We start from the raw sequence: 11,763 nt of genomic DNA, 5'->3' as shown, positions 1-11,763 counted from the left end.
CATTATATATACGCTCAAGAGAATCCTCTACCACTGTTTCTCGAAATCCAACGTCCTCGATCGAATCTCTGTAGTTCGCTCTTCTTTGAGGTTGCAACGAGAATGTTGCTTTTGAGTTCTTTCTTCTCCTTAATTGTTCACAGTGCAATTGCATCAGCATGCCTCATTTGGAAGCTTTCGAGCGAAGCTAGTAGAGGGCTTCATATTCGAGTGAAGAAAGCAAATGATTAGAAACAAATTTGATGATTCAATTCCTCCAACTTCATCAAGAAATTAATAGACTTTTTGGTATCAGATTCGATCATTTGGATCGTGTCATTAATCTCTTCTCCTGGTTAGCAACATTGATCAACCGGAAATGCCATGTAAAGAACAAAGATGGCAACGGCGGTGGCAGTGAAATTTTTTCAACAATTGAGTTTTATTCTAAAAATTTGAGAAACAATGGAAAGCAAATTCAATATTTTATGTTCTTTTTTTTTCTGTTATGATTTAATAATGACGACATTTGTCAGAAAGAGTAGGGGTACTTTAAGGTAATACTGAGACAATAGGGGTATAGTTACTCAATTTCCTAAACCTTAGGGGTAGTTTAATAAATTTGCCCTTTCTAATAATGTAAAGCATATGTTCAAAAACCAACATAAAAAATAATTAAATAACCACCCTTTTGTTTAAGTGGCAAGTGAATAGTTCAACCATCGGCATCAAACATGTCAACCAATGGTCTCACACTTAAACATAAATATTACAAAAATTATAATAAAAAATTGTGAAAATGTTTAGGCACATCTCTAATATTATCTCCTTATCATATCAAACAACATTAAGCATGCTAAATAAAAGTATTTTTATTTGATGGAAATGAAATACAGGATTTAAGATTAACCCAAAATGGATCAACCCATGATGTCATAAATAAATAATAAAAATTTAAAAAATATAGAGAAATAAAAATTATTAAAAACATAGAATTAAAAAAAAAAAAGCATTTGGGTGCATCTTTAATCTTATGTATTCATCATATTAAATAAGAATAAGTGTGATAGATAAGAGTTATTTTTATCAATGATAGAAATAAAATTAAAAACTAAACTAACTTAAAAAGAAAATTGTTTTTGCATCTAACTAATGGTCAATGGTCCACAGAGAGGCAAGTAAGGTGGGCTTAACTCAAGCTTGAATTGACCTACCTTGTAATTTTAGACAAGCTAGCTTTCATTTTCGGTGTTCGGCTTAAGCCTAGGCCTAAGTTCAAAAGTTTGGATTTTTTTATTTTTTGCCCTTAAATAGATAAAGTCAAACCTGATTACATACATACAATCATAAATACATATATAGTAGCATATTTGCACACATCCATGTATATACAATTATATACATACATTTTATGTTAAATTTTGTCATAAGGCTAACTGGTAGACCCAAGTCCAAGACTAACCCAAGTGCATCAAATTTCAATGTAGGTTGGAGGTTGGGCCCAAGTTGAATAGGCTAAGCTTTGACTTTGATTTGAAGCCTTAGGTCCAATGCATAGGGTTGGACCTAGGTTAAGCTTAAATTCAGCCCAACCTACTTCACTTGCATCATAATGGTCCAACCATTTGGGTAAGTGAGCTTACTGATGATGTCATAATTAAATAATAAAAAATTAAACATAGATAGAAATACATAAAATTTATAAAAATTTTTGAGATATCTAAGATATTATAAACTCATCATATCCAACAAAAATTAAGTGTGATAAACAAGAATTGTATATAGAATTAATTATGTAAATGGAATAAAAATTTAAAGCTGCCCAAAAATGAGATTGCTTTTTCTTTTCTCAAGTCAAATAGGGCAGAACATGGTGTCATAATTATATAATAAAAACTCAAAAAATAGATAGAAATAAAAATATAGAAAACACAAAAAAATTGTTTATAAAATTTGTGCACAACTCTAATATCATATATTTATCATATTAAAAAAATAAATGTGATAAATAAAAAGTATTTATATTAACAATGAAAATGAAATATAAAATCTAAACACACCAACACACCATGCTTATATTACTTATCCTTTTTAAATGATTCTAACAAGAATATTGAAATTATTAATGTTATTTGAAATAGTTTGCACGTGCATATATATTGCTAGTGATCAATATCAAAAATAAGGAAAGTGGGAAACCTTGGGCTGTTGTAATTAAATGCTTTGTTGAATTTTTGGCTCTATGGCTCATCCAAGACATAGTAGAAACATACCCACATTAGTTAAAAAGGACCCATTAAGTTTTGATGATCTGAAACTCTAACACTATAACTTTTTCAAGCCCCAAAAGTTGTCTTTGCAGTATGTTTGGTTTGAAGGAAAAAATAGGGAAAGGAAAGGAAAGGTAGGTGTAAAGATTTCCCTACCTTTCTTTTCCTTTCCCTACTTTTTCCTTCAAACCAAACACAGCCTTAATGGTGAGCCATCTTCAATGTGCCCACCCTTATGCAGTTCAGCATGAGTTGCTAATGACTTGTCCATCTGGATCTTAGCAGTTGTGTTGAAATGATAAGATATGATTGATGACCCATATCTTTCTGAAATTAGAGTATATATACTAGAGTTAAAGTTTTCCTTATTACAGAGGCAAAACTTAGTGAAGCTCATACCCTTAAAGAAACAATGCCACAACACAAGTTGACCAACCCTTGACTCAAATTAATTATTCAAGCTTTTTCAAATAGAAGAAAATCACTACTCTTGCAACATTGGCAAAACCAGACGACCATGCACAATAGTCAATAGTATTATTATAGAAGATTAATTATTATAGACTTCTCCCTCGGAGCTAATTAACTCTCTATAGCCATCATCTCCATCTTTAGAGCCGAGCCAAGTGTTGGATATCAACTGGGTAAGCATCAGAGGAAGACTGAGCTCTGTAAGACCTCCCACCGACAATCACATTTGCAGCTTCAGTTGGATGGAAGGCATCCCAGAACAGATACTGGTTCCTATTTTGGCATGGAGTTTGAAGAGGAAGACATGTAATTTGACTATTGTTCCGACCCACCCCACAGCATCCAGTATTTGTGACAGTAAACCCTGAAGAAATTGAAACACAGAAAACCATTATCCACTGAATCACTGTCAAAATCCCATTTATGCATCTTTGTGGAGAAAAATAGGCCAATGCTGGATGAATCAGATGATCATGACCATCACCAATCAATTACATGGGGCTTATCTAAATCTAATGGTCCTGATCATTGCTCATGTTCATATTTATAGGGGCAATGCTCATAAATAGTAGATCGATCTCCATTTGGATTTGCCTTAACCAAACCATATATGCATGAAACAAGAGAAAGATTAAGAATTTTTGTGCATGAGATTCCGTACCATAAGCTGAAGGATTCTTCAACATATCTTCAAAAATCCCATAGGCATTTATGTAGGTGAATTTCGTTCCATCTAGATTGTTGTTGAAATCGTTGACGAGAGCCTTAAGCTTGTTGTTGAACATCTGGTTTGCGACGTTAATTCTATCGACACAAGTCACTCCATTTGGGCTATTTTTAGCCAAGTCATTTGGGGTGCAACCAATCTGACCTACTCCAAACAAGGATACCTTCCTTGCTCCATAGTTATACAAAATCTGATCCAAAAGCAGCAAACAAAATTGTGTTAGTGTTACTTATGAGATATTTAATTAGCCCTCTCAAATCAAACGACTACTCGTATAAAAAGAATAAGAGTTCATTTAGGCCAAAAACGAACACCCTACTCACCTTTAATTGCCCTGTGTACTCCTGAATAAGGGCATCTGCGTACTGTTCTGGGGTGTATTCCTGGCTTGTTGTATAATACAAAGGCATGAAGTAGTTATTCAGGTAGTCATTACTACCCATTCCTACTGTAAAGATACATTTGCTTAAATGGTCTTTTGCAGAAGCTTCATCTCCAAGTATTTCAACGATTTGAGAGAACACAGATTGATAATTTCTTACTTGTCTATTCATGCTGATCCGATCACCCTATGAAATAGAGAAAAAAAACTATTGTTTAATTACTGCTTAGTGACCTAATTTTGAAATTAACAGATTAAAGAGAAAAGAACCATTACAAAATGCCTCCCAGTTTCATCTCTTATCCCGGCAGCGGCTGACGCGAAAGTTACACCTTTGAGGAGATCCTGGCCTCTTGTAGTTGCATATGGTGGAATATAATCATCAAAACCCAAGAGTTGAGCTGCAGTCCATGAGTGTGATTATAAGCAAACTGTTTCATATGTTTCATTGTTTTGATAATGATCAGGTAGTGAGCCCATCAAATTTATGCAAATATTAATTGTTCCCTTGCTTAATTCATACCCAACAAATCATCCAAATAGACCAACTCCGTGGAAACCTCTTTGGACTCCATTAGAGAAAATTGACCGAGCATTGGTCAATCAAGTCATTTAGAGTAAACCAGTTCATCTTTGGCACTTGATTCGTCCATAAGTGGGACTAGTCTGATTTAAGATAGGTTATACCAGTCCATAACCGATTATTAATTGGCTTTATATGATTGTATTAGATAATGCATATCCTTAGCTCCAATCAAATTGATGTATATACAAACATTTATCAGTAAATGAATAAAGTACATTATTGTGTTTCGTGTTCTTATTAGTGTGTTTCTATGAATTACTCTTTAAATTGGACACTTATGATACTCATGTTATTTTAGAATGTTCTCAGCCTTACCTTGTCTCAGCCAGTGAGTGTTTGGAAGAAACATTGAAGTTTGATCAATTTCTACTAATGCCCTACACCTTGGAGATAGATGGACAAAACTGAAAAATTGCACTTAACCCCAAACTTGATTATTATACTACACTAGGTTTTTAACTAAATTGTCTTTGATATACCAACTAATGAGATCCATCAATGGTAAAATATGTGGGTATGTTGGAGCAGTTTAGAAAATTACCTAAGTGGGTGATCATAGTGATAGGATCGACTCATTTGTTAGACAAAGTGAATATCAAGATTTATACTCTCTCTAATGGAATCCTAAATTGCCCAATAAAGGATTTCAATTCTGTTTGAAATCTGATTTGCAAAATGTATCTATTTGTTAATTTCTTATTTTATGAAAAATGTTTGCAAAAGATTTTAATCTCGGGCCATCCGAGTAGAGAGTGTGATATTGCACTTTGCAGTAAGGGAAGAGGTCCTTCCCTGTAGGCAATGTTCTGATTATTATGAGTCGGGAGGTTAGATGTAAGAGACCATTACAGAGATGATTACCTAATGAGCTTAATCTTACATAAGTTAATTATCCTTGAATCTTCATAGGGTGGTTAAATCCAAGGATCTTTTATGTGTAACTGTTGGGCCCAAACTGAGCCCAAGTTGATTGAGTCAGGGGCTGATTTCCATTAGTTCCCTACTGTGTTTTTGCAAGAAAAACATCAAAGGATATCAGGTACACACACCCACATCGATCCAAACAAGTTGAGAACCGGTTTTGTTGAAACTATGTCATTGAATCGACTTCACATATACACTGTGTCATTTTCAATTGGAGGCCAATTTTGGGACTAATATTGGGCATGAATTACTACTCTAGGAATTGCACACTATGGTCTTCGTATAAGGTATAATCAATTTTAATTTGGGTTTCAAATCTAGTCCGATTTAGTGCAAGATCGATCCCAAAATTTCAAATTTCAAAATCAATGGGAAATCATTTGTTGGGTTGGGTTAGAAAATTTCAAAATTCAGCCAACCACTAAACCTAGTTCGCCCATGTAAAGAACCATCCTATTTATTAATGGGGACAATTAGATATGACTCAATTATGTTTGAGATATAATAATAACAATTTAACACTTTATTTTTATAATATAACTTTAATAAAACTAATTAATTAAATATTCTAGTCAAATTATCTTATATACAATCTATAAAAGTTATCCTTTTGGACATAAAATATAACATTCCAAACAATAATAAATGATTCCCACTCGATTATTAAATGAGAGAAAATCACATAAGCATAACTAGCATTATCAATTCAATCGGTTGTGCTCTGTTGATAGACCCAACCCATTGATAGCCATACTTAGAACCTAGCCTGACTCATTGAATAGGCTCACCATTGTTTGATTTAGCTTTATCTAACTCAAGATGAAGTTCTTGGGTTATGTCTAGATTATTCGAATAGGCTCACCATTTGTATCTTACTGCTATATTTTTATTCTTTTAAAATTTTATGGTTTGTAATTATATTTTGTATAGTTTTTATGTGCAAATATTTTTTACCAAAATATTTTTTGGCTTGTAATAATTTCTGAATAAAGTTGGCTAAGGATAAATTTGGAATTTAAAGAAAATTAATGCATTACATCAATATTTTCTATTTCAAATGCTAATGGAAGGAAACTATCTACACCTTTTTTTAAAACAATATAGGAGGTTTTTGTTAAGGTGAAAACATATATATAGAAGGTTCATAAAATTGTTAGAAAATCTAAGGAGGTTTCTATAATTTTTCCTATTTTTAAATAGAACTTAAGTTGATTTTAAATTAATTAAACTATACTTACAATTAATAAATTTATTAATTTTTTTATCAATCCTTTTAAATTTTAATTAATTATATTATTTTAATGGAATTTAAGTTTGTTTCTAAAAGTTAATTATAAAACCAATAATTGTAATGGATGTTAGTTTTAATAAAACTAATAAATAATTAAACTATATTTAAGTTAGTTTTTAATTATCTTATTACATTTTAATAGTTTATTTGTTTTCTATTATATTAATATAAATGCTTTTTAATAAAATAATAATTAATAATTATTTTTATCTTCTTTAAGTAACTTGATAAATTACTTTTACTATGGTTGATTTATTTTTATTATTTCAAATGAAATATAAATATATTATAAATTTTATGATGTTTTGCCCAATGTTTTCAACCTATTGTTGACTTAGATAGCTAAACCATTCGAACTATCACTTGAACATATTTCTAATTCTGAGTTTCACATAACCTACTATTTTGTCAAAAACCATTGATTTGGTCAAAACTCATTCAACCTATGTAGTTAAACCATTGACCCTTCTTGATCTAGTTATTAGATGATGGGTTACAATATACAATGTATTGAAAACTTCTAGAGGGCATAACTTTGTGCTCACTTATCTGATTGGGGTGATCTTTTTTTTTTTTTTTGGTAACTTTTCATGATCTTTATAACCCCACTATATAAAAAAACCCATTTTATGGTCTTAAATATTAATTTCAGGATCTTTCATTTATAAAAAAAATGAAAAACTAAAATAAAAAAGTACAAATTAAACCTAAAATAATATATACAAACACACTAGATGTAATTATATTATATCATATTATACATATACAGGTGGATGATGTGTCATGGTTTAATTTGTCCAACCCAGATAGTTGAATTGTTGACCAATGACCTAGAGGCAAAAACTATTAAGCCTCCAAGTTGATTTTTAAAACATTAGTTTAATTTTTTTATTTAATTAAATAATATTTATTCAAAAATATAAATTACTTAATTAATTAAGTTAAAAATTAATTATCTTTTAAATTGAAGTAGATTAGGTAGCCTAATAATATACCATTGAATATCTCCATTTCAATATAATTATTTTTTATTGATAATATATAATTTAATATAAATATATCCAATGTATATAAAATTGTTGTTAAACTGAAATGAAGATAAATATAGATAAAGTTAGTGAACTTTAGGCAGTTCAATGGAGTAATGAAGAGGAGAGAGGGAATTAAATGGCGTGAGTTATTGAAGGAGAGAGTTAATTGCATAATGAATGAGAAGTGAATTAAGGGAGTTAATGGTGAGTTAATGAAATGAGATAAAAGTATTAGAGATTATTGGCCACTATCTGTTTTGTTCAAATTTACAATGGGAAAAAGTTAAAAAAAAAAAAAAACAGAGAAAAGTGCTTCTCAAAAACAACCAGAAAAGTAATAAATGATTTTAAAAAATAACCAAAAAGCAAGAAAACATCAACATGGCACATTCTATTTTAATATATAGTTATAGATCAATCCTTATGGGAGTTGGAAATGGCAGTCAGTCTTGGAGAATGAAGATAACGCAGTATGGGTCTACAGGGAATATTAAATGGGGCCGAGGCCCTAAATGTAGCTCGCAGGGTCTGCTCCTCCGAATTCAATGCTTCACATTCCACGTACGTAATTATCAAAGTTCAAGACCAAACACTAACAGCCCATCCATTATTTATCAGTGATGATCCAACTAGGTGTGCATCTTGGATTGGGTAAGCCCAAAACCCTACTCAACGGAATTCGCATCGGCACCCCATAGAGCATGTCCCATATAATAATACATCCAATCATGTATTGTGAAAATCTGTAGGAGAAATGTTTTCAATGCACAGTAAGATATGCATATGGAATGCACTTTATGGGGCGTCAATCTGAACTCGCTTCAACCAGCAGGTTGGGTTGAACAAAATTGAAGGTCAGATTAGGGTTGAAGAAAGTAAATCAAACTTTATTTTTGGGTGGGCTGGCAAGTGAGAGAACACATCTGAACTTGGATTCCTTACTAACTTTAATCTGCAAGAGATTTAACCTTCCAACAACCGATCAGACCTTAACCTCCGTTAAAATAAATTCTTATTTTTTAGTTCCCCACAAAACATTCTTTTTCCCTTTAGCTTCCAACTTCATACCGTACTATCAAATAATTGTTGCTTTTATTTATTTGGTGATTTTGTGACTCTTCTTCTTTCCTAGCATTGTGGCTTTATAGAATAAAATAGTCATTTGCCAATTAAGGAAAGATAGCTCGGTTAAATAGGAATTTATTATTGATTTTCATAAAATACTTTCAATTAACGTTTTCAAAAATGACCCGGAAATTAAACTGTTCTGACCACCGGTTTCTAGGTTGACGGTCCAATCGTCCGGTTTGAATAAACGGCCCGTTCTAACAAAAAATTAAAAATTAAAAAAAAATAGTCAAAAACTATTGAACGGGTCAAGGATTCGACCGCCCGAATCAACGGGTTGTTGACTTTTTCAATGGTTTTTGACCAAAAACGGGTTTGGGGTAAAAGGGAACTGGTTGCCTGGACAGTTCTCGGATCAAACAGTATAACCGTTCAAGTCAACGATGGTTCGAAAACCTTACTTTCAATTGAACTGAAAAGGCATATATTAGCACAAGAAGCAACCTGTTCATCTCTTTTAAATTAAGAACATTGAACGCCATCACTGTTATAGGTTTGAGGAGCCTCAAACTAGAACTTTGTAGGGCTTATTTTGAACATTGCACTTAGTATCATCCACAAAAATGAGTCATTCTAATCGTTTGTCATGTTATATTATCAAATTTATCAATTACTGGGTTGAGAAGTGGAAGTGGGGAGTAAATTCCTCAACTGGGCCAAATAGATTTATATATTGCGGAGAATTCAATTAGGGGTCTGTAATAGTTTCTTGTAGAACATTACCAGAAACTTGGGAAGAATATCAGATGCAATCAACTGGAGTTCGTTTCTTCAATAGATAGTTTTTACCTTGAGAATCCAAAACTGGGGAAAAACGTAAAAGTTGATAACAGATCATGTTATGTTTAACGGCTAGAAGTAAGGTTTTTAAAACCAACCTGGAGAACGAACCAATCAGGGGTCCGTTTCCTGGGTCAAACGGTCGACCTGTTCTGACAAAAGAAAAATTAAAAAATAAAAAATAAAAAACGATCAAAACCATTGAACGGTTCGAATAGTTTAACTGCCCGGGTCAGTGGTTTGTTGACTAAATCAACGTTTTTTGGCAAAAATCCAGTTTTGAGGAAAATCGGAACCACTCACCTGGCCGGTTCCCAGTTTTTCCGGTCTAGTCTGGTTTTGAAAACCGTGGCTAGGAGTTTTAAGATGCAGGATGCTAGTTAGCTTGGTTTGAAATTTGTCATTTTTGGAAACTCCTACTTAGCACACGAGAGAGAGGAAAGGAAAGGAGAGTACATATTATGCATAAAAAATAGATATTTTGTTTATAAAAAGTAGTATGCAAAGGAGGTTAAGGGAGGTTAAGGTTTAGTGGGTTGTTGGAAGGCTAAATCTCTTGTAACATGGGTAGGAACAGGTGGTGTATTTTAATTGGGTTAGTAGAGAGAAGAGTAGATAAAAGTTAGTAGAATATCCGAACACTTTACATCTCCACCCCACAACGTCCCATAGCACATTCCCGCTGTGTATTGGGAACATCTCCCGATGATAGTACCAGAACCGGTGATGTCATCATCAGGAGATGTTCCTAATACACGACGGGGATGTGTTGTGGGACGTTATGGGGCGGAGATGTGAACTCTTGTATGACATGTATAGGTGTGATGACATTCAAAGCACTAAAACTTTGTCCCAATATATAGTTAATCTTAAGGCAAACTATGGTGCATCAAGTGAACCGTTGTTTACACAACAGATTTAACTGTCACCCAACCATGATTCTAGATTTGTTCTCCTAAAATCCGCACTTTGATAAAAACCGTTGAACTGATAAAAAAACTGACCGACCCAGGCGATTGAACCGTTTACCCACGATCCAGAGGCAAAAAAACAATTCAACCTCTGGGTTGGTTTTTAAAATTGACCCCAACCCAACCCAAAGTCATCAGATTGGATTGGGGTCAACAAAATCGGCTGGATCATCCGGCCTAACCTAGTCCAACTTGCAGCCCTAGATCGCACTGCTTGATAATAGCTTGGTCTGGAAAGGAGAAAATTCTTTGGTAAAAACGGCTAGCTAGCTGATCCCTGTGAAATGGGCTTGTAGGGTTACTAGATGAGTTAGGCCGACCGGATGGCGTCCCTCTTCTCCTACCCCACAAATGATCACACTCCACACACTTCTCCCAAACACCTAATAAACTTGCAACTTTAGAACCCTTGACGGTAGAATGGAGCAACCAAAACTTCAGTATGCACACAACATAATTATAATTGCACCTACATTTGGAAAACAACAGTTGAAAGAGCTAGACAGACAGACATAGTAAAGTGGAGAAAGAGAAGAAGATAGAAGAGAGAAGAGATGAGATGTGGGGAGCTGACCGATAACATCAGTAGTAGTTTTGCCATTGCAAAACCTTCCAGTTGGTCCACCATCGAAGTCGGTGCCGTAGGGCATGTAATCAGCTCTAGCCAACGACGAGATCTGGTTGTTGTTTCCATTATCAACCAAGGAATCACCAAATATGAAGTAACATGGCACCTCTGCCTCTGCCTGCACCACCCTACCACCCCACAAGTTTAGTCCACCTGCTGCCAACACCAACACCACCATACACACCTTCCACATTTTCTTCTTCACCACCTCACACCCCATGAAGCAGCTTGCAGTAAATTAAGCTAGGAGGAAGAAGAAAAGATGAAGAGAAACGATAGTACAAAACAGAAAAGAAGGGAATAAAAGAGGAAAGAGAGGAAGAAATTAAAGGGTATGTTTCTGTGCATGACAAACTAAAAGCTGAAGAGAGGAATATATAGGTAGTCTCATCAAGAGAGAGGGAGTTCTGGTAGTAATGAACAAGATTGATTGATGCCACTGTTTTTTTCTTTTACAGTTGATGGAGTTGGTTGCTGCACTAATTTGATGCCAACAAGATCTGTGCAGAATGAATCAATGTTTTAAAAAATGACCCAGAATTGGAACTGTTCTGGCCACCGGTTTTCAGGTGGACAGTTTGACCGTTCGGTTCAA

At 33.7% G+C, this 11,763-nt stretch overlaps 1 protein-coding gene across 1 annotated transcript; it reads right to left on the bottom strand.

The window, feature by feature from the left end:
* Nucleotides 1-2,860: 2,860 nt before the first annotated feature.
* LOC148867077 (GDSL esterase/lipase At4g18970-like) lies at nt 2,861-11,388 on the bottom strand. The gene is made up of 5 exons (XM_088980727.1): nt 11,115-11,388; nt 4,106-4,230; nt 3,771-4,016; nt 3,382-3,637; nt 2,861-3,084 (listed from the first exon to the last, which is right to left on the bottom strand). The coding sequence occupies exons 1-5, from the start codon at nt 11,386-11,388 to the stop codon at nt 2,861-2,863; spliced, it is 1,125 nt and encodes a 374-aa protein (XP_088836853.1).
* Nucleotides 11,389-11,763: the final 375 nt, after the last annotated feature.

Source organism: Nelumbo lutea, chromosome 3 (assembly GCF_056320005.1).
Source record: "Nelumbo lutea isolate HS-2025 chromosome 3, American lotus-T2T, whole genome shotgun sequence".
NCBI classification, from domain to species: domain Eukaryota; kingdom Viridiplantae; phylum Streptophyta; class Magnoliopsida; order Proteales; family Nelumbonaceae; genus Nelumbo; species Nelumbo lutea.
The sequence above is the reverse complement of the archived record's forward strand: the minus strand, read 5'-3'. Positions and strand labels throughout refer to the sequence as shown.